General features: G+C 41.7%; 2 protein-coding genes across 11 annotated transcripts in view; one reads left to right on the forward strand and one right to left on the reverse strand.

Moving 5' to 3' along the window:
* The window catches only part of si:dkey-166d12.2 (rap1 GTPase-activating protein 1), a 49,192-nt gene that overhangs the window by 19,380 nt on the left and 7,324 nt on the right, over positions 1–22,488 (forward strand). For 5 of the 10 annotated variants that reach the window (XM_037252021.1, XM_037252014.1, XM_037252018.1 and 2 more), the window contains exons 3-11: positions 12,297–12,390; positions 18,860–18,907; positions 19,705–19,743; positions 19,972–20,157; positions 20,345–20,448; positions 21,928–22,006; positions 22,086–22,139; positions 22,208–22,291; positions 22,363–22,463. In XM_037252021.1, coding sequence (XP_037107916.1) covers positions 18,869–18,907; positions 19,705–19,743; positions 19,972–20,157; positions 20,345–20,448; positions 21,928–22,006; positions 22,086–22,139; positions 22,208–22,291; positions 22,363–22,463 — 686 coding nt within the window. In that variant the 5' untranslated portion in view covers positions 12,297–12,390; positions 18,860–18,868. Of the gene's footprint in view, positions 1–3,094; positions 3,226–12,296; positions 12,398–15,952; positions 16,500–17,392; positions 17,434–18,859; positions 18,908–19,704; positions 19,744–19,971; positions 20,158–20,344; positions 20,449–21,927; positions 22,007–22,085; positions 22,140–22,207; positions 22,292–22,362; positions 22,464–22,488 lie in introns of those variants that run through there. The other 5 variants (XM_037252022.1, XM_037252020.1, XM_037252017.1 and 2 more) reach the window with 5 other exon arrangements.
* Positions 4,743–7,608, reverse strand: LOC119123146 (dual specificity tyrosine-phosphorylation-regulated kinase 4-like). The gene is made up of 8 exons (XM_037252027.1): positions 7,474–7,608; positions 7,271–7,409; positions 6,533–6,602; positions 5,965–6,137; positions 5,835–5,895; positions 5,663–5,765; positions 5,482–5,558; positions 4,743–5,304 (listed from the first exon to the last, which is right to left on the reverse strand). Exons 1-8 carry the CDS (start codon positions 7,536–7,538, stop codon positions 5,222–5,224), a joined length of 771 nt encoding a protein of 256 aa, XP_037107922.1. The 5' UTR covers positions 7,539–7,608; the 3' UTR covers positions 4,743–5,221.

Consider the following 22,488-nt stretch of genomic DNA (forward strand, 5'->3'; position numbering starts at 1 on the left):
CCGTTGCTGTCGGCGCTCTTATAAAAAGCCTTAATATCATCCTTCCAGTTGTTTTAATCGTTTAATTGAGGCAATTTGGAGATTAGTGCAGCAGTTCATTTTTCAGATAATCTGCAATCTTCTCTTTTATTAAAGATGTATCATGTAGCCGGGAGGTTCGCTGTGGGGAACTTTTAAGTATTCAAAGTAATCGGTATCCAAATTTGGGCAGGTGTCAATGAGGTGGGTGTTTTGTGATCATAGTTTTGGGTATTTTTCAGGTTTCTACACATTTTTGTCCATTTTACCTGTACTTTTACGTGTTACATGACTCAACTGGTTGGGACTTTCCATCATGTTTGGGTTGCGTGCTGAGTGTCTGGCCAATTAAGACGCTCGTTATATTGATTGCCATCGACGACGCTGTGCCGGCCGGCCGGCAGCGCTTGCTGTTGTCGCATCCTGCCAGCAGGAGGAAGAGGAGGAGGCCGCTGTTGTAAAATGCCGTGACATTTCTTTTGTTATTGTCATTCCGGCTGCGGAATAATGCTCTCCAGCAAGTGTTCCACCATTTATGAGCTTGATGCCAGACAATTCCAATGACTGTATTTCCGGATGCAAATGAATGCAACAATCATGTTGACGATAATCTTACAATTGGAGACAATTACTCCTTAATGAGTTTCTTTTGGCTCATTATAATTAAGTGAGTTGGTGAATTTTCTGCTTAAGCGAGTTTTGTTCTTATGGTACATGTCAAAGCAAGAGGCTGAATAAATTAATGGACCTTTTAGCCAATCAGAAGCAAGAAAGCCATTTGGGGGAATGGCGCAATATATGATATTGCAGTGGAGGTTTGTCTGAATGTCCCACTTTGCTAAATTAATATAAGCGTAACCCCACAACCTTTAACGTAAGGATTAAAAATATACTTTTTCTCAAAAAGCATGGTTTGAGTGCCCGTCAGTGTTAAATGAGAAGAAAGAGCAGTGTTAAAGAGCCAACGTATTGCGCACTTCTCCGGCATGTTGCTAATGGCTCCTCTCCATCTTAATATCGACTCCATTGTCCTAAGGAGAAAACAAATAAGACAAAAGGCCGGGACTTAGCCTAGAAAAACAAAGCCTAAAAATGAGTTAATTAAAATGTAGTGCATATAAAAGCCAAATGACAAGTTGTACCTAAATAAATGATTCACCATAATTCCTGGAAAACAAATGCAAATGTATTGAACTTCAGTTAAGTTCAATTGTACAGCTACCACATTGAAGAAAGAGAAAATGCAATCGCTAATGAAGCAGAGGAAGGAACACACAATAACTAACAGCTGTGCTCACAATGAATGGTCAAATGTATGCATTAGCATACCCCATGAGAGGCAACAACAATATACATATAAAACAAAATATGATTTCCATTGCCTTGTGGTTGTCTTTTTCTCTGTTTAATCTGCTGCAATGGTACACAATTGCAACACACAATGACTAATATATTGTTAAAATGATTACAAATAATTAAAATAACAATATAGCCTGGTGGTTCGTACTGTTATTGCATTAATATTTGTATTCGTTGTTACCATTGTAGTTTGAAAAGTTTTTCATTGGACAGCAATGTAATAATACACTTGCATTGGCGCTAATAAGATTGTGCAGGCGTACGTACCTCATGTTGTGGCCGGGGTGATTAATGTAGTCCTTTGGGGACCTTTGCGGTTGGTTACAGATCTTGGTAGCTGGTGACAGAACCGCAAAAGGTCTGTATTTAATTCATCAAATGAAATGAGTGCGGGGCAGTACAGTGGCGAAGTGGTTGGAACGCCTGACTTGCAGTTTTGTGGTTCTCGATTGGAATATGCACGTTCGCCCTCGTGTTTTCTCGAACAAAAGCGTGAAGATTAGGTTCACTGAAGACACATTGGTGCATATCCGGTTGTAAATGCTTTTTGACGCAAGCCCTGCGATTGGCTGGCGACCAATCGAAGCTGTCCTGTCAACCCAAGTCAGCTGGAATAGGCTCCTTCTCACCCTAATAAAGAACAACTGGATTGAAGGATGGAAATGAGAAGCTTGAAATGGACAGGAATGTTGTGTTGACTCTTTCCCTGCAGGCTTGGACGCGAGTTGTTAACCACAATGTTAGTGTTGTGCATTCATTCCAACTGAGCTACTGTAACGTTATACCCACTCCAGGGTGAGGGGAGCACCATCAGGCCGCCACTGCAAATCTTGCCTCGCATCCCCTTGTGAGTTACTTTCTACTTAGGCCTGCAGCCCAGCTCATCGATTGGGCTCGGCTGTCTATTGTGTTTATTTCCAGCAGCTCGGCACTCAGAAGAACCACGGTGCGAGAAAAACTTCCAGGTTGGAGATAGGCTTATTTGAAACTGTCGATTTTCTGACGAATGCTATACAGTGATTAAATTCAGTTCACCCAGTTTTCACTCTGTTTTGACTGGTGTGCCTCAGGACTCTGTCCTGGGGCCTTTTGTCTTCATTATCTGCACTCTCCCCCTCGGCAGTACTGTACGTTCAGGGATTTCAGCAAAAAAATAAATATGGCTAACATTATCCATCTGAATTGAGATGTTTAAGTTTTAAATTGGTAGGTTGAATTTTTTATTATTTTTAGTGCTTGAGCAGCCGGTAAGCCCAGATTTGAATCCACTATTTGTCCAAACCAGTGGTCCAAATTTCAGTTTTAACACATGACAAAGGGATGAAGCATGTGTGGGTGGAGAGAGGCAGGCGAGTAGCATATTGAGCTGCGGTGAATAAGCACCAGCACCTTGTGTTGCCTCCCACCCAAAAAAGAAAACAAAAAACTGAGCACTGTCCTCATTTTATGCTGCCACATTGGCACACTGGACTGCTTCATGCCATCAATGCCAGTCTGATGAATGCTAACAATTTGCTTTTTAACCCTATCTGGAGACTTTGTGAAGAAAGGGGAGCTTTTGTGCTCTTCCTAAATATCAATTCATGATGATGCATGAATGTAGAGGATGAAGAGAAATTGCAAAAAAAAGTGGGAGGCCCCTGAAAGGCGGGCCAGGAGGGAGGGAGGGAGGGAGGGATGAGGGAGAGTGAGGGAAAAGAAAGGGCGGGTGATGCTCTCAGTATCCTGTGAGACAGCAGGATCGGCTCATCGCGCAGCAGCAGGTGTTGAACCACCGCGAAGTCGGACGCGGAAACAAAGCAAGCGATAAGTTGGCGGAGGCTTGAAATGATGCAGTGCTGCGTGCAGGTGAGTCAGGCTTAAAATGAGCGTCGGTGTCTTTTCCAACTTTCTTGTCACGTCTGCTTATTAAGCAGCTCATAGGGTTGCTGGGTCACAGAGTTCAAAAGGAAATGAGAGCTAAATTAGGATCAGGGTTCATCCAAGGTCGCTAATAGTCTCCAGTCGTGTTCAAAATGTCTTTCTGGCAAGAAAAGCTGTTTGAAACTGTTTGCAACTTGTTAGGAACCCTGACGAAAAAAACATTCACTGTGTGCAACTAGTCATACCTTTGACTCACAGAAGCAAATTAGTTGATTTCGGTTTGAGTACCTCTTAGGAAGTCGAAGGGCCTTTTCACACTGCACTTAGCAACATGCAGCACTAGAGCTCGATGCAATGCTGTGTCACAAAATGTCTGTTCAAGGTGTCTCCAACAGTTGGCAGCAATTATTTTCCATCCTCTTCAGGACTTATCAGAAGCGTAATGTTTGGCAGTACTTGGGCTGCTGTCAGGCTGAGAAAGCCCGTTAGCCACCTCTAATGGACCACGTTAGCCTCTCGTTAATGGACAAGCTTACTCGAGCGTGGTGGACCTTGATGCGATGATGTCGGACTCTTCCCGCACCGCCCGCGGCTTTCTGCCATTCTCCGAGGAAAGCGCTTGCATCCGCAGCGACGCGCCATGCGCATTAGTCATATTCACACTCCATGTGGCCTTGGGTCAGCCGTGCCCCCCCCTCGGCAGAAATGTCGACTTTTTGCAAATGAAACCTCCTCGCAAGCCTTGAGATTAAATTGTATCTTTTATTTAATCCTGCTAAAGTGAAAATGTCTTGGAATTCTGCTGAATGAAAAGCTCCCAAAGCTTCAACCTTTGAGTCAAAGGTGCTCGAAAGCAGTCAAACCAGAAGACACTTTTGTGTGTGCTGCTGTATACAATTAGCTAACTGCACATCACAGTAGATTGCGCTGATGCGGAACAAGACCACTAGCGGCCATGAACATCTCAGGTCAGAAAAAAGAAAATTTACAAAGTGAAAAAGCAGTGCTGATCAACATCCATTATATGGAAAACAGGAGGAAATGTGGAAAGAAATTCAGGTCAGGCAATCTGTTCCAATTTGAAGTAATCCCTTGATTTTGTTGTCAACGTTCATTCACTTTATTCTTGGTTGAGTTGGGTTGAGAAATGGACCCGACCGTCCGACCTTTTATATTATCCAGCTCGCCTAGTCATCAATCCAAAAGCTTTTTAAATCTTTGCAGGCAGTGCACTTTTCATTGGCATGCAGGTTGTTCATTGACCTTTTTGCCTCTCAACTTGTAAATTCGCTGCATCTCGCCGTCTGACGACCCTTGCGCGGAGCTCGACCTGTTGTCCTAATTACATTATTTTAAATTCACTTCCTGGCACATTCGGCGACTCTGCCCCCCTTTGCTCATTTGCAGCTTCAGCAGCAAACCGTGATTGCACACAAAAGCTGGAATTCTTATCACCGCTTAATGACCCAAGGCAGTGTGGAGGAAGCTGCTGGCAGCACACGATTAATTAAACTTTGAAAAGCTTTTTGTCCATCTTGGTTAACGTTCTGTTCTGCTGACGTGCTTCAAAGGGTGTACTGTACATAGCAATAAGCATCATATTGCTGTTTGTGGAGTTTTTGTAGAAATGTGATTTTAATTGCTTCCACTGATGAAATATCGGCAATCCATTTTGTCTTTCATCATGGTTAGAAATGAATGGCCTTGCAGCTGAGTGGGTGAGACAGAACTGCCCACTCACAACAAGCCATGTTCATAAAGGCTCAAAAAGGGAGGGTGACTCGTGCACTGCCATATCAAGACTGAGCCACCTAGGAACTATACAAAATATATTTTTTAAGTGCTCTCCTGAGATATTTCCCTAAAGCTGCCTAGCAACATGGGACTACAAACACATTGGGTCAAGCCTTTCATTTTTTTTGTTAGGTCAAGCTCTCAGAAAGATCTTTTCAGCCAGACTGATATCTTCAATCTCACCAGCTTATTTGAATTGTGTCGCTGGCTGCAACATTGGCGGCGGAATCTTCTCTCTCTTCAGTAAACTGCTTATGGTCGGTCTGTTATCTGCGCAAAGTGAAATAGAAAAGTGACACGTTTTCAAGGCTGTTGACAACTGTTGGTGCAACAACAGCAAGCATGCGCGTCGCAAATGACACAAGGCCAGGTTGAGATGGTAAAAAGGACAGCACCTTTGCTGTTTGCCACTAAGTGTTGCATTCAATTGTTATCTATTCAACTCACATGTGTGTTTGGTTGCCTGTTTGATCCACGGATGTCGCAAAGCCTTCTCCGGGGTAAGCCGCTTTGTTGCATCGTATCTGCTCAGCGACGCACAAGCACTTAATAGACCCTCAAACCATTCTGTGCTCTACTGTTTGAAGGTTGTTTTGTTGATATTTTGTAAAGAGTGGGGTGAACCTACTCGAGACAGCACCGAATAAAGTCCAGGAACTTTGGATTTTTAGACTTCAGTTTGGTGGCCAGGGGAGTCTTTGGTTGCTTTTTGTCTTCGGAGTCTGAGCTCTCTGGAAATTGGGAGAATGGTGGTCATGATGAGATTCCTGCATCAATCAAATAAGTCTCATCAAGCTCACCGATATGGTAGTTTTTCCTGGTCGCAGCAGCCAGTAAGTCTAATGGTGGGTGGCCCAGCACCTAAGGAGCAGTCACGTTGAAGATCCCAACAATGGCGGCAGTCCAAAAATGTCAAGACTGAATGTTTACCTTTGTTATACAGTTGAAAATGTCGCCTTTGTCTTTGCCTTTGAAGAGAAATAAGCCCCAGTCGAGCTCAGCCAGCGTGCAGCCTAGGCTCCACATGTCCGAGGCTGTGGTGCAACACCTGCCAAGGAGACGCTCCGGAGCCATGTACGCCAGTGTCTGATTGGTGGGCCGGCCTGCGGGAGGGAGAAAAAGACACAATAGACGTCCTCACCGGTCATAACGCTGAAGAGCTGCAAATTGCTTTAAGGCCGTGTTGCACAAAGCAGGGGAGCTTATCCAGTGTTTGCGCACATCGCCATTTGCTTTTTTCGTTCAAGGTTGCAAAAGTTTGCAGTCGTTCGCCAGACATTTGCCAACAGTTGGAATTTTGTTCAAAATCTGATGACTATAAAAATTTGTGTCATTCAAAATTGATGGCAAAAAGAAAAAGGCCTATTAAAAGTGTTTGAGAATGTCTTTGAATGAAACCTGGTGAAAATCCTTCGGGCTGTGCGCAAACACTTGCAAGCCTAGGGCGATCAATAAAACATCTTTACTCGGCTCATGTCTCACCATATGGTAGTCTCACCTCGGATAAAGATGCTCCCCCCGAAGTCACTAACGGCAGCGTTGTTTTCCTTGTCCAACAGAATGTTTTCCTTAAGTCATCAAAGAACAGGATTTAATTCAAGTTAACACCTAATATGCAGTTTAATAACTAATAGTAAGTTTAATAAATCATTGAAAAATATATCTCAAGTAATATTTTGGCTAAATGGTTCAAAGTCTGTCCATTGTGAATGGAGTTCATCAAGGCACTGTCCTTGGACCTATAGTATTTAGTACACAATTCTTTCAGTTAGTGCTTTAAGTTCAATTTTGGCCAGGTGTCTCACTATTTGTTCAATAAGGAGCCTGTTTTTCCAAATGTTATGAGACACAAATCTACTATAAATACTCCATATTGAAGTGCTTCTTCTATTGGAAACATTTGTGAACATTTAACATGATTATGGTAAGTTCAGATGGTGTGCCTGTCACAAAAAAAAACCCGACAGACGTATATTTAAGATGTGGAACTTTTCGTCTCGCCATTATAAATACTTCAGCATTTGGTTCAATTGCTTTTAGTGCTTCCATTAACAAAGTGGCTTTTCACTTCTGGCTTCATCTCTGTGTTGGACGACAGCGATGTTATTTACGGTTTGGAGAGACAGTCGCTCTCATAAAACTGTAGATGCAGTATTTCCTTGTCTGCTCTGTCCATAAACCTGCCTGCTTTATCAATAGCAGATATTTATCTTTGGACAAATTATTATTTTCTTACCGGTTTTAAGTCTCCGTGGATGAGTTGCACATCTTTGAGCACCTTCAGACACTTTAGCACATCGATAGCATATTTCCTGATGTCGGTCTCGCACAGTCGTCGCAATTTACTTTCCACTAGAGCTTTATGGAGGTCCTTTCTAAAAAGTAAATCAAATGACTAATCAACAGGTTTTGTCATAAACGTCCAAGTCTTGAACTTACTCGAATAGTTCAAAGGTGATGCAGAGGTGATTGCGGAAGTAAAAGTGCTCCTTCATGTGGACCATGTTGGCTTTGTTGGTTCTGTCTAGTCGCTGCAGGGTCTTTAGATTCTCCAACTCTGTCTGGGCAATCTTTTGACCTCTTGAAACAGAAATGACGTCATACAAAGTTAACAATAGGCTGAAATCAGGCTTTCTACGCAGTTGGCTATTAACAGATTAACCCAGTTGGGGTTTTATCGGTGGAACTGCTAATTACTGCAAAATGCACCTAATCAGACAGATTTGCGTGCTTTCGCTACCCAATACAATTCTACTTGAAGCAGTAATTGGCCTTATTGTTGAAGTGACACATTTCATCTGAGAAAATATCTTTGTAAGGCTTAGCAGCTACGTTTATGTGTGAAATCGAAACGCAAGGACAGTTTAGCGCAAATCACTACAGAATGGGAAAGAAGAAAAAAACACTCGTCATTTGCTTTTTATTAAGATAGATGAGATGGAGAGATTCTTACTCGGCAGTGTTTCGGAAGACCTTGACGGCGATAAGTGTCATGGTCTTGCGGTCTCTACATTTGAGCACCTTTCCGGCCAGTCCCGATCCCAACACCCCGAGGACCTCAAAGCGGTAGGCCAGGTGGTCTCCAGGTCTCTGGGAATAAAGGATTTCTTCTATTATTCCAGGACTTCTGGGGGTGTCATCAATTGGTGAACGCTCACCACTTTGTAGAAGCCTTTGGAGTCGTCGAAGGACTCGCCTTCCGTCACCGACGTGGATTCTTTGGAGTGTCGCATTTTCTTGGCCTTTTCTCCCACGTACCAAATGTGACGGTAGTCCTTGATTTCGTTCTGCTCGTACGGAGTAAGGCATCGCTTGGTGTCTCGGAGAACGGCTGTGCACAGAGCATGGTGGTTCCCGTATTTATTGTAAAATGGTCCGAAAATATCCAAGCAGAATTAGTGGCACTCACACTCTGGGGTTCTGCACTGTGGTTGGGAAGTGATGATTCTGTTTCGGGAAGAGCTTTTGTTTATCTGGGGGGACATGCATTGAAACAGGATGTATGAAGGATGCCCTTCATACGGCAATTTATCGATGAATCATTCCATCTGTGTCTGAGGTTATATGACATCATCACCTTGTTTTGAACCAGCTTGTACTGTATTTTCCGCACCATAAGGCACACTTAAAAGCCTTTCATTTTCTCAAAAACCAAAAGTGCACCTTTAAAAAAAAATACATATATATATATATCCATTGCATTTTTGAAGCGACAAGCTCCAACCTTTATCATTTTGTCACGTACTCACTTGGACACAGACTTGTTGAACGGGCGTGGAGATTGTTTTCTGCTGAGTCATGGGAATTTGGGGGAACCCAAGTCCGGCTTTGTACAGGGGGTTGGACGGCAAGGAGCTCTGACGATGGGCTGTAACTTGTATGTTTTTGATTGACGTCAGCGGCTCCTTGTGGACTTTGGCGGGAAGAATCTAGAAAGTGAAAAGGAGAAGGGTCATTGCATATGACTTTACATTTATTGCTACCGTATTGCTTATTGAAACCAACGTTAGTATTTATATTGATCACGACAAGCAACGAGTGTTCGCTTTCTTGTATGTTCTTTTGGGGTTTTATCAAATATAGGCAAGTATTCATTTGAAATCGGTTGTTTGTGGAGTTCCTTTTGGTATTTTTGCACTTGATTGTCTATCTTTCCTTAATCTTTTTCAAAGGTAGTAAACAAGTTACTTTTATTTTTGTATTTTGTTTCCTCAACACATAAGTTTTGTATTACACCCTTAAAAACAACCCAATTTAGATTATTTCATCAACAAAGGATCTTAATCCAGCGCTTTTAGGGGGCTAACAGATAATACTCATCAATAAGTTTTAAAACATTGTCAACAAGTATGTTGAAAAAATTCTATTGAATCTTTGTACAGCAAATAAAATCTGTTTCAAAATTTTCCAAGTTATTTGAAGCGGTATGAGAAGTTATTCTTCAAGTTTATATTGTTCTGATCAAATAGAAAAACATAAATTTCTATTTCACTTTAAAATGTGCTCAAAACCAAAGCTTTTACTCATATTGAAAGGTTGAATTAAATTAAAAAAAAACAATGTATAAAGGATTCAAAGTTAAAACTTTTAAATGTGCGCCAATGAAAGATGCAAAGGAGATTGTTATTCTAATTATTTTCATTCAGATGTATTTTCCCTCAAAATCTATTTATTATACCAAAATGTATCTTCTATTCATCTGAACTTTACAGAAATCACTCCAGGATTTTAAAAGTAGTATAAAGTAATGTAGGGAAAAAATACAGAAAGAATCCAAATGTCAAACCGAAATTTCATGAAAATCATGTCTGAAATAGCAATTTATTGATTCATCCACCATAGTTAAAAAAAACAACAAATGTTTTGGTGCATTAGGGATCAAGGCCTGCCGCTTTAAATATACTTCATATCGGATCAATTCGAGATCATTTGTGATGTACTTTTACTTTTGAATGAATGCCCTTACAGCAACAGTGTTATTTTTGCTAGTGTGTCCAAAGTTGCTTTTTGTCGTGGTTGCTGAAATGCATGAACTCCCTTGCCCAGCGCGTTTAATCCAAACGAACCTTGTTGAGTTGCTCGTTGTCAACTTTAGGTTGAGCAGCTTGCATCTTCCCGGGTGCCGCTTTCTAAAGTGGCGATCATCTCTTCTTCCTCCACCAAAGTCGTCGTGCTCTTTCACACACTCCCAGTGGTGCGCGCTCACGTTGCATGCGCCTTTAATGATAATAAAGCGGCGTCGGCGCGTCATGGCCGCATGAAAGATGGATTGGGAGGCGCGCGGCTGCACGTTTGCGGCGTCACACGCGTCACGGCCCAGCTTGAGTGACGCGAGGAACTTCCTGCCGATGGGGGCAATACCTAGAAGGGTGGGGAACGCGCTCAATTGTGCGGCAAACAATACCGTTGCCATGGTAACACAATACAATTGAATAAATATAGAATCATCTAGAAATACAATTAAAATGTGTGGGAATAGCTTTTTAAAATTTGACAGCTCGCCATGAAAATCGAATCCAAAATGAATCCTAATGTCTCGTGCGATGAAAGATTCGGAGAAATTTCATAAACATATTGACACAATACCGCCACTTAGTTCCGATTTTTTTTCTTCTTCAAAAACTGTGTTTTGAGGGCTTGTCCATCACTGCCTGCAGTGAGTTTAATTAATTTGGCACTTTTCTATTTCATCACAAGAAGACGAAGACTCTCTATTAGCACAAAAAGCCTTTTCACTGCATCCATTTGGAATGTAATGACTGCCATCATATTCATCCATGGAATTGGATGATTCATTCACTTCAGGAGTGCAAGACGCATATGTGGCAGAATTGTGACCAGATTTATTGGGGGGCTGGCTAGGGCTAATTAGTGGCAATTATGGCTGTGATTTAGCCGTTATAGATGGCACAAGTGTCCGCCGTATTGACTTAGCTTCATAGTGTTGCATCTTGATTCGTTAATTAAAACGCAAGTCAAGACAGAGGACTTGAACATGCACAAACTTGGTCCACAAAGCTGGTTCTGATGTGATTGCGAAGCCTCTGGCCCCTCCCACAGAGAGACACAGTCTTTTTTGGTGTGACATGATCACATTTACAGTTGACGACAAGACACTGTGCTCAAAAATAAAACGCTTGCGGTGTTAATCCCTTTGACGCTGACTGATTGCAATATTGACTTCCCACCACATTCCCTTTTGTCTTCATTTAGCATCCTCACGTCAGGTGTCAGGATGGAGGAATTGCCTGTGTTATGATTAGGCTGATCCTCTTATCTGCCTTGTACAACGACACACTGACAGTACTTTCACAAACACACACACACGAACACAGGAAACAAAAAATGGTGCAACACTGAATGGTGGATTAGGGCTTGCTGTCTGCAAGACTTAATTGTGTGCAACAAAAGTACATACACACCCATAGCTGTTGTTTGCATGGGACAAAACAGAAGCGGTGAAATGTGACAATTTTGTGTGGTACCATTGTTCCCTCTCATCACTCGGGTATTCCGCCCTTTGCTGCTGAACAGGATGCGTGCACAGATGGGTTGCTGCCACTCTGAGCCACTGACTGACGTGTGAGACAAAGTGTGAATGAAAATTGTGCAAGGCGCCTGCTAATTCAATTTTATGTCACACGCGCACAAAGAAATGAAAAGTTTCAACATGGTTCCATGAGGCATTTCAAAGATTTTCTGGCTCAGTTTGACCCCTGCCCGACTTTTCCATATAAATAAACAAAAACAATCAAAATCTCAATTGGATCCTGCAGGGTTTTTATTTATTTTTTTACTTTGTTCTACTTTTTAACTGTTTGTATTTTCTCTATGCATCAAATATTAAGAGGTGGTTATGCTACAGTGGTTATAAAAACTAGTCCTGGAATAATTGTAGTTTGCTGGAAGATTAAAGATAAAAACAGTAATGATATAGGAGAACTGAGGACAAGATAAATTAATACAATTTCTCGGAAAAAAATTGAATTTAGGTTGTAAATGTAAGTCAGTGCTTCCTATATTCCAATACGGTCATCTATACTGCTTATAGCGTTTAAAGTGGAGCAGTCTGCTATGTGAACCGCTACACGACCAACTGCTCGGGTAGAATTAATTTATTCCTCTGACATTCCGGCTCAGGTGACAATATCTCTCAGCAGCCACAGGCCATTTCACAGCAAATGAGTTTGTAGTATCTTAAATACAAGCTATCATCACTCGAATAGGCCTAATCTCTCTCTCTCTCTCTCTGATGCTCACAGGAAGCACGATGGAAGGATCCCTCGCATCCCTGATGAAGTAGAGCGCGCTCTCCAATATTCCGCTCCACTGCTGCCTCTTCCCGCTATCTCGCAGGTAAGAGGTGAGGAGGACATCCTGGGAATTCATCACTCACAGCCAGGAAATGGAGCCTGTCACAAATACCAACTAGAAGTATTTTTTTTCATTTGTTTGCTGGAAAAAGGCCATTTGCGTTGTTCATACAACATTACAGCAATGATGCCTTTGGGGTATTTTATAGTTAATACAGAGATGCGAAACATGCTACGGGGAGTTACCATCGTTTCGAAAAGGATACAAACCACTCCGGGAAAGCAAAGCCATTGGAACAAAAATTGGCTCACTGCTACTTGTGGTGTATTACAAGAAGTCGAGCCTATGTGTGTAAAATAATTCCTGCTACTGTGCTTCATTCTTTATTTTTCACAAAGTTAGTTAACTTTGTTTGCATGGCTTTAATTAACATATAAAGAAGAAAAGTGTCTGGGCACACAAAGTAGCCACCATTCCTGATCCGAAACAAGACTATTTTATTTAATAAATGCAGATGGATGAAGCCAGATGGTTACAAAATAGCATTTTCACAACAGGGACATGATGAATAAATATGAATAAATGACTACAAGGACGCACCTGTCAGTTGTTGGCACACTGGAATTGCTCTTTTGGGAAAAAAGATTCTTCTGATCAAAATCAGAGTTGGCCCGATAATGTCTCAAAATGATGATCTGAGCGATGATTTCTTCCCCCTAGAGGGATTAGAAATTTAAATGTTCAACATGTTTAATCTTTACAAGTGCACATTTCTTATGTGTATGGCCAGCATTGAGGTCAGACCATTCATAGATTTTCAGATGATTGCGCTTTGTCACTGCTTGCATTGTGTTTGTATCTTATAAGTCATTCGCCAATCAAAATGGAGGCTTGTACGTTTGTAACCATCGTTCAATTACTGGATATGATTGCAGTTAGCCAAGCTTCTTCTATTTCTTCCTCTTTGAATTTCCCCAAAGTCTTCTGGCACTGTGCAATTAAGTATTGTATCTTGACTACACATTCAGATCAGAAAGAACACACTTAAAAAAAATCAGTAAATGGTGTTTTAGTGTCCTTAAAGTTCCTCTGTCTGGACAAATTGCTATGCAAGTATCACTTTGTCTCAGTGCTTCAAAAGGAATAAGCTATTTTCTTGCCTAAAGACTTAGTTTTCAGCCTAAATCTAGACTTTTCCGGTGAGTCATTCCCACTCTAACCCGCAGCTGTTGCATCCGGGTGAAAGGTGTCCCGAGCGCCCCAGCCATCCACCATTGGCGCCCGTAAGTGTGTGCGGTAGACGTTCGTTGAGTCTGACAGGGTGTGCGCACTCTGTCAAAGGCTTGTGAGATAAATATAGATGTTCCGCTCTCTAAGTCAAAGCACAAGAGGCGTATTTCTTTTTCCCCGTCTCACGACATTAACACTACATTAAAGGAATAAAACTGAATATACAGGCTGTTTGGAAAGTCACGGATTTCTTTTAGCATTTTCGAACATTTTCCTCAGAAGCATTTTCATAAGCTACAGTGGTAGCATGACTTATTCGGAAGGGAGTGTTACGGTAACATTAAATGTGATCATTTTTTGGGGATGGCAAAAATCAAAAGAGGAAATTATATTCCAGCAACTGATATTAAAAAAAGAAATATTCTTACAATTTAAATTCGCAAGCACTGAAGCCCCCTGAAATTTAGTCAGCAGAAGTGAACAACACATTTTCCATTCATCGCACTTCTTTTTTTTTTTTTTATCGCATGCAATTCAAATTGAGCACGTGGAAGTGGAATGTGCAGGCCCACACGTCGACTGCACTGAGCTCTAACTATCGTGGACTCAATTTATTTAGCAGAGGTGGGTAGCCTCGTGGAGCTATTCAGACCTCTCCTGCCATTGATTGACTGTCTTTGAAGTCTGCTTTCCATTTGAGGGTGAGAATAAATCTGACAGCATCAATGAGGTGCCGGGGAAGAAAATGTTTTGCAAAGTACATCAGAGGCTAATCATTTGCATGTTTGCCGAAGGAAAATGAAAGAAAAAAAGGTGCTCTGTTGTGCAGACTTAATGAACTCGTAGAGCTGTGCAGCCGTGGTTCATGGATATTCATGCTCTCCTTTTTTTTTTCCCTTTTTTGCCGGGAACTGAGGCGGAGGCTCGCTAGTGGAGCGGTGGCGGCGTTAATAAGGCTTGTGTGGCGGGCACAGCACTCCCAGATGAAGCGATGTGATGAAGAGCCATCTTTTTAAACAGAAGCGAGCGACGCTTCTACCACCGCGAGGCCTCCACGTTGTTTTAGCCCAGATACTAGTTAGTGAAACTTCTAAACTTTTCTAAAAGTTTTTTTTTCTTGTAAGGATGAGGAGAATTTCTGGTGCACCTTTGTTCTGAAGAGACATATTGCGTATTTTTGATTTAATCAGTTTCCAAGTGTATTTCTACTACCATGAAAAACTTCAGGTTTTTTTTTTGGGTTTGACAGGCCATTGCACCTGTGGAAGTTTTATTACAGGAACTCATCTTTTCTGTTTGTGATTGACACTTTTAAGTCAATACCTGGTAGGCGCAGGACAACACTGTTGCTATTTGGCCAAGATACACACTGCTTAATCAGCACTCTACCAGACAGTTTTTCAATCTCAATCCTTCATTTTGTTTTTTAGTTTAAAGATGCACCCTTGTGGTTTTAAGGCAATTTTGCAGAGTCTTAGTTTTACTGGTGATGACACGGCACTTCTTTGTGCTGTAAAGTTTTCACTAGAAAGTCACAGGGGTGTTTATTTACTCACAAAATACAGTCGACAGAAGTAATTAGGATTCAATGGACTGTATTATTTGCAGGGGATAGGAACCGAGCCCGATCGCAGAGACTTGACATGAATATTTAAGGCTACCCTAAACATGATTATAATTGCCTACATGAATAGTTTCAACCGTAAGTGTACTACAAACTATGAAAGAAAAGAATTTAAATAGAATCTCAAATGCAAGTTCTGAAATTAGCGGTATGTACTAAATGCAGCGCAGTAATCAGCTTAGAGCTTAGCATGCAGAGACTGAGCGGAGGCTGAGCTTGTGTTACTAAATTGCACAAGAGTTCGAGGGAGTTTGCCGTTCGGAGCAGAGTTAGAAAGCGTGTTAAGGAAATTTCACCTTTGTGGAAGTTTGTTTGAGGAGGCTTCTACTGAAATTAAATCTTCTTTATGGCTAAAAGTAACACTCATCGTGAAAGTGAAACTGAGTCTGGGAACACGTGGCATTTTGAGATAGACAGAGCATATCTGGCCCCATTTGCTAAGTAAAACAGCAGCACCAAAGCACAGACAAGATCAAGATTCAGACAAGAGGTGTGTGAATAGTATGTGCATGGACCTTCATGCATGATCGGTCATGCTTTTGGAAGACAGTTATGATGTAACAGTGGTGCAGAACAGCATGCTCATTGACACATTCACAAACAGGAAGTGGATTGGTGGTTTTTGGCAGAGACCCAACTATTTTACATAAGGAGTTAAAAAGGACATTTTACATAACATTCATCTTTTTTAGGAGAATGGTATTACTTTTGAATGGAATTAAAAAAAGTGGGGGGGGGCTTAGGCCTAATTAAACTTAACACTAGAAGAGTTTCGAACATGGAGCCCCTGTAAACACCTTTTCTTTTCAAATCAGCATGCAAACATTGCAACCTAAGGCTGAATGAAACTCGATGTTGTGGTCATTAAGTTTGAGAGACGAGCATTTTAAGAGGCCTCCTTTGTGTGCTCTTCGGAGAGGAAGATGAATGTGCCCCTACAGTGATTCAACAAAACGAGAAGCGCTCAGAATCGCGTGTGTGTGTGTGTGCGTGTGTGTGTGTGTGTTTATAAAGGATCTGAGACATTTTGTCCCTGCCTTCCTTCAACTTCCTGCAGTGCAAATACGTGTGGTGCAAAAAAAGAGGAAGTGCAATCCCAGCCTCACATTTCAATGTCAACGTCTTGCTCTTCACACGCCAAAGCGCTACCACGACTCAAATTTCCCTCTACTTTTGTTTCGGGTGTTTTTTGTTTGCTCGCCTTTGTTGTGCGACCATGATGTCAAACACCTTCTCGTACGTGCTGCTCCATAGCGCCCCCCGCAGACCTCTGCTCAACAGGCGATGTCTGAGCGATGTAAGTATCGGCATTGCCGAATTCAGATGAGAATCTTGTTTGGCCTGCTATTCTCGGGGGAGAGAGCATGTGCTTGTAGTTCGCTGGTCAGAGTAGTGTGAGGGACGAGGCATTGAGGTCAACCTGGGCATCGAATTTGGGTCACGCAAAATGACAAAGTTTCAAATAACGATAAAGTCAAAACCATGATTTTTCAAATCTGTCCATGTAACGTGGTGTTTGCCAATCATTAGTTGCTGCTCCAGTAAATGTGTGATCGCAAGTACTGCAATGACTATTATTAACGTTTTGTTTTTATCTCGTGAAAAATGGGTCTAAAAACACTAGCGGTATAGATACACACATGTACTTGGTGTGTGTGTCTGTGTGCGGGGGATTGGCAAGTCCCCGCAATGGCCCTTAGTAAATTTAAGATGTCATGTGGAAACATCAGCTTGGCATTTCAGTCCACTTGTGTTACATGGTGAACAAATAGGCTTGAGTACACAACAAGCAATGGGCCAAATGTGCCCGCATGCCCAACATGTGTCCACCTCATAGCACACTTTGAATTTGTTTTGGTAATGTCACGTGAATGTTTTCTTCTGTTGATTAGCAGAGTGCCAATCTGTGCTTTTTTTGTAGACTCCAGATGATTTGTTTACTGTTTCAGAGACTCTTGTCGGTTTAGGCAGGTTCAAACTCCAATGTATCTGCTAGAGGAGCTTCTTGGAGCTCCTTGAGGATGTTTTATGCACCTTGTTTACAATGTTTGTCCTCAAGAGCTCAAGGACGCTTGTGAAAAATGAGTGGGAGAGATTTCCAAAGAAGTTGTTGGCAATCTTGAGCGTGAGAAATGATCTCAAAGCAAGACTAAAACCATCCGTGTGCACTTTCAACTCTCCCCCCTTCAGACCTCGGACCTGTTTGCCATGATCGAGAGGATGCAGGTACTGTAAGTGGCTTTTTGCCAGCTGACGCACGACACTTCCTCTCGCAATAATCAAGTGCCTTTCTCTCTAATTTCACAGCCAAAATGCAATTTATTTCTCCCTTGATGCAGCAGCAGCAGCTTCCCTTTTCCTGCTCTTTTGGTATTCCAGACAACGTGCAGCTGCAATCTTTACACATCATTATAGTGTAGCGCTCAATCTGCCTTTGGTGTGTGTTTTATATTTGCTAGCTTCAGCCATTTTCTTCCTTTGCTTTTATTATTTTATTCTGATTGCAATCACTGGTATAGACTGCGCTTATCCATGAAACTTTTTCTTAGGAGAGTCTGGATTTTTGCATCTGTGTTGATATAAACTTTGGTTCAAACTTGGTGAAAAAATGATTGGATATATTTTACGTGCTACATATCGAAGGGTAAAGAGTAGTCGAGTTTACGTACAGCTGTCAAACCTTTTTGAGGGAAGTTATGAGCTGCTCACAGCAGTTCAATGTTTTTATTTTCTTCTGTATTTAAAATGAAGGAGAAGCGGAAGGACATCTCTTGAAGCATCCCCTGTTCCATTTGTCTTCATCTTGCCCCACACCTAGTGAACTCCATAAGGAGAAAGCGCTCTGAGCTCAGTGAGACGTCAATCCTGAAATGAGTAGAACGCATGAGTGATACACAACTAAGATTCAATTGCCAAATGGAATCCTCTGTGGCAAGAGTAATGCATATAAATGCCACATCGACATCAGTCGCTAACCAATATTTGATGACATCATGTCGAGCCAGTTTGAGATTTGAAGGTGATTGACAATTGTGACTACTAGAGCACAGAACAATATTTGGGAAAAGAATTCCATGTTTTGTTGTAGTGCAAAGAGAAAGGATAAGGGTATCGCTTCAGAGCATCCCTCATTTCCTTTTTCATCTTCTTCTTCATTGTCCAAAAAGATCAGCATCAAAATGTGATGCTTCTCAAGTCTCGCTGTGGGCTTTTCCACACAAACAGCTTACTGATCAGCCATGTTTTGTTTTTTTTCCCCCTCCTTCTTACTCACATGCACACACTGGGTTTCGGGAAGTGTCAGCAGAAAAAGAATAGATACAATTGGGTGAAATCCCTTTCTGGCACTCTTCAGTCCACACGCGCATTTTCCTGCCTAATGACTTCTGGAGTCTGGCATTTTTCCCGCGTTTATCTTTTTTTGGAACATCTTTTACCAACTCCCCCCTTGCATCAGATTGACTTTATGTAACATGCTTGTGAGTCACAAGCAACAAAGAATAATCTGACACCCCCGTGCTGCACTCGGATGACTTTGACGCTTCTAAAAAAAAAAAAAAAGAAAAGAAAGCTTCTGTTGAGCCTTTGAAAGCTGCTGCTGTGCTTCTTTTTATTCCACCTGTTCTCTCTTCTCATCTTTTCATATCCTTTCTGCAGGGTTGCAGAATGGACGAGCAGAGATGCAGCCTCCCTCCGCCCCTCAAAGTGAGTCACAAATCTTCGCCAAAACGCATCCATGATGGATGGATGATATACGAAGCTTCTTAGCAACTGTCAGACAGGCTTTCTAAGCATGCTCGCTGACTGTGACCACGTTACCTAGATGGAGCATTTGGAATTCAACCCCGGGATACAGTATTGAGTCTGCAGAAGAGTTTTTCAGAATGCTGAACAATAGGTGGTTACCACCTCACAGGGAACAAACAAAAGTGGCCATGTGAACATTGTGTATCGTCATTAGAGGGGCTCAGGTGTCTATTGTTGTCGTTTTCTAAGGGCTCAGGTGCACTTTGTTGAGGACTTCACTTTCTTTTTCTTCTATACTCAACTCACTTATTTATGGTGCACTTAAAATTGCGGCACAAAAATGAAGATGCATTTTTTTGTTGGTTGGGCAGCTTTCAACATTTTTCTCAATCTAGTTGTGAATCACAAATGTGAAGCACAGGCAGGAGATATGACTGGCACAAGAATCAGAGGGTGAAATTGGAGATAAAACTTCCCAAGCGGTGAAATAAATGTTCAGTCGTGAGTTTAAAAATGAGCAAGTAAGTCACCAATCAAAGCCATTTAGGAAACAAGATCATTTGATTCGAATGAGAGGCTCCATGCCGATAAAGGGTGTGTATGCACTTGAAAGGCAAATCTCGCATGTTTGCAGAGCGAGACAAATGACCCTGAAAAACATTGAGCCGCGTGATAGTCCAGTGCGTGTCACGGCAGTTCAACTTTTGACCAGAAGCATCTTTTTGTTATCCTGACTTGTGTTTATTTCCATCCAGACCGAAGAGGACTACATCCCTTACCCCAGTGTTCATGAGGTACGGACATATTGTGTGGCCTATTGGTAACTCTTACCAAACTCAAAAAAATCCACAACAAATACGTGTCCATCTAGCAAATCTATCAATAAGTCATGAAGCAAAAACAAATCTGGAAAAATTGTGACACTGTATTAAAAAATTTGATTATTATATTAGATTATTCTAACGCCAATATATATATTTTTTTAAAATATTTTCTGCTTACACCCTTACTTTCTGTCACAGGTTCTTGGTCGCAGTAGCCCATTCCCGCTCATCTTGCTTCCTCAGTTTGGGGGCTACTGGATTGAGGGGACCAATCACCAAGCGAGAGGGACACCGGAAGCTGTGCAACCTCAATGCACCACCTCTTGCGTCAAGCTCGAGACCAACAGCACGGCCAAGATCTACAGAAAGCAGTTCATGGGCAAAGTGAGCTTATTTATTGATTGATTGATTGATTTATTGTTCATCATGTCAATACTGTATTACCCAAAATAATACAAAATGACCTACTCTACCAAAAGGACAATTGCTCTGAACATCCAACGTTTGTGCTTTAAATTCATTGTGTTATCCCTTGTCAGATCACGCATGCATGAAATCTTCTTTTTCCCAGGAGCACTTTAATTACTACACAATGGATGCCGCCCTGGGCCACTTGGTCTTCTCATTAAAGTACGATGTCATCGGGGATCAAGAGCATCTGCGCTTGATGCTGCGGTGCGTGTACTTATTGTATTAGCTTTTAATAGCTAGCTCCTCTGTGCCCGTGGTTACTTTATCATTGCCTCCTTTTTTTGCCTCTTTAATGCAAGAAGATAGACAAAGAATTCTTCTTGGCCCAAACAAAATAAAGAGTGCACAGATGACTCAATTTGAATTTCATTGCCCCCCGAAAGCAACTTTGGGATGCTGATAATGACACAGAGGAAGAGCAGCAGTCTGTGCGTCCATCAGGCCATTCATTTCAAAAACGCATCCCCCCCCCCTCCCCCCCTCAGCTATAATTGCTCATAAAGGGCATTGCTGCAGGGAGAATGGCCAGACTAACCACAAGCTGTTAGCTGGCCGTCCACATTAATTTGTCCTTCAATGAGATGTGATTTCCGACAGCTATTGTTGCGGGGCCTTTCGACTTTTATGAACGCCATTATGGAGCTTTAATAGTGTGAGAGATGCTCATCTGAGGAATTATTAGCGATGGAATTGTTTGCGTATAAAAGTCTATCTTGCTTAAAAATAAGATCCTGGTGTTGGAGTTGAGTCAGGCTTTGTGATGTTTTTACAACTCCGCGTGAACAAGGATCATTTGGATCGAGTCATTTGTATGCTAAACATGTCCAAATTGCAAAGAAAACCAAAATGTGAAGATTTGTCTGAGCTCATTTCTGGCAAAATATTCTGATCACAAATTGGGTTGCTAAGCCGTGCTAGAGCTCAACAGAGAAAAACACATCAATGGCCAAAAAACAAATTCTCTTATCTGATATCTTCTATATCAAATGTGGTCCACAACACAGAGCATACATTTGGCAGGTTTGACTTTCTGGACCTGGATTTGACACTTTTGTCAGATAGGAGGATTTGCATTTTGGGCATCAACATAGCGAAAGTAAACAGTAAATCCTCCTTTTATGGAAAGCACTAGAGAGCTGCTGATTTATTTAGATGATGCTTTGGGAGCCTGTAATTTGCCTCCATTTGGCATGGGTCGCATCGAGCCGTGTTCCACAAATGACTGTCTCGTTCGGACAAACGCTCCACATTAAATGGGAAAGTCAACGGCGTTAAATATTTGTGAAGCAAACACGAGGCACTCAGTGGAAATGGTTGACTTTAAATCCGACTCTCAACTGACACATTGCAGGAGGATTATGACGACGGTTCGTTGGCACTTCACTGATGAATTCATTTGCGCATTCAAAAAGCCACATTGGGGCTTTAGAGTGGATGATGCAAGCCTACATGTCTTCTCTCTTCTACACTGGGGAAGGAAGGAGATGAATAGTCACGGTTTAGAGTCCCACTGCAATTTATTGATGTCAACAATTGTCAGTGCTGACAAAAAAAATCGGTTACTTAAATTCTGAGGGTGTCCCTTGGGTTCGGACATTGCCCATGTCACCTTTATCACTTCCACCAAAAAAAAAAAAAAAGACAAATTCACTCTTAATAATTGAATAACACTTTGACTCCCAGCTCCAGGCTAAAAACCTACCACGATGTCATCCCAATTTCCTGCCTCACAGAGTTCCCCAATGTGGTCCAGATGGCAAAGGTAAGAAAAATGTCATTTAAAAAGACAGCAAAGTTTTTCAATTTCCTAATCCTCACTTTTGTTTTTTGTGGGGGCGCAGCTTGTTTGTGAAGAAATAAACGTCGATCGGTTTTATCCAGTTCTCTACCCAAAGGTAAGTCCTTTTACCTTAAACAATTTTTTTTTTTTTTTTAAACTGCGTATCTGTCATTTCATCCACAGGCGTCGCGCCTCATCGTTACCTTTGACGAGCATGTGATCAACAATAATTTCAAGTTCGGAGTCATTTATCAAAAGTTTGGCCAGGTGAGATGTTTATTCTTGAAGAGGAATCACTCCTCCTGGCAGACCTTCTTATCTTGTGATGATTCATTCAGACCACAGAAGAGGAAGTCTTTGGAAACATGAAAGAAAGCCCGGCTTTTGTCGAGTTTTTAGACTTCCTGGGCCAGACTATTGAGCTGCATGACTTTAAAGGGTGAGCATGCTCTTTTTCTATTAGC

This window comes from Syngnathus acus, chromosome 5 (assembly GCF_901709675.1).
Source record: "Syngnathus acus chromosome 5, fSynAcu1.2, whole genome shotgun sequence".
In the NCBI taxonomy this organism is placed as follows: domain Eukaryota; kingdom Metazoa; phylum Chordata; class Actinopteri; order Syngnathiformes; family Syngnathidae; genus Syngnathus; species Syngnathus acus.

What these genes read in the sequence shown, in the direction of transcription:
- LOC119123146 (XM_037252027.1), bottom strand. Translation starts at nt 7,538, where the DNA reads ATGGTCCACATGAAGGAGCACTTTTACTTCCGCAATCACCTCTGCATC. An exon ending in GGGGAGCATCTTTATCCGAG is followed by an intron (nt 6,138 to 6,532) that starts GTGAGACTACCA and finishes TCCCTCCCGCAG; the next exon opens with GCCGGCCCACCAATCAGACA. An exon ending in TTTTCAACTGTATAACAAAG is followed by an intron (nt 5,896 to 5,964) that starts GTAAACATTCAG and finishes ACTGCTCCTTAG; the next exon opens with GTGCTGGGCCACCCACCATT.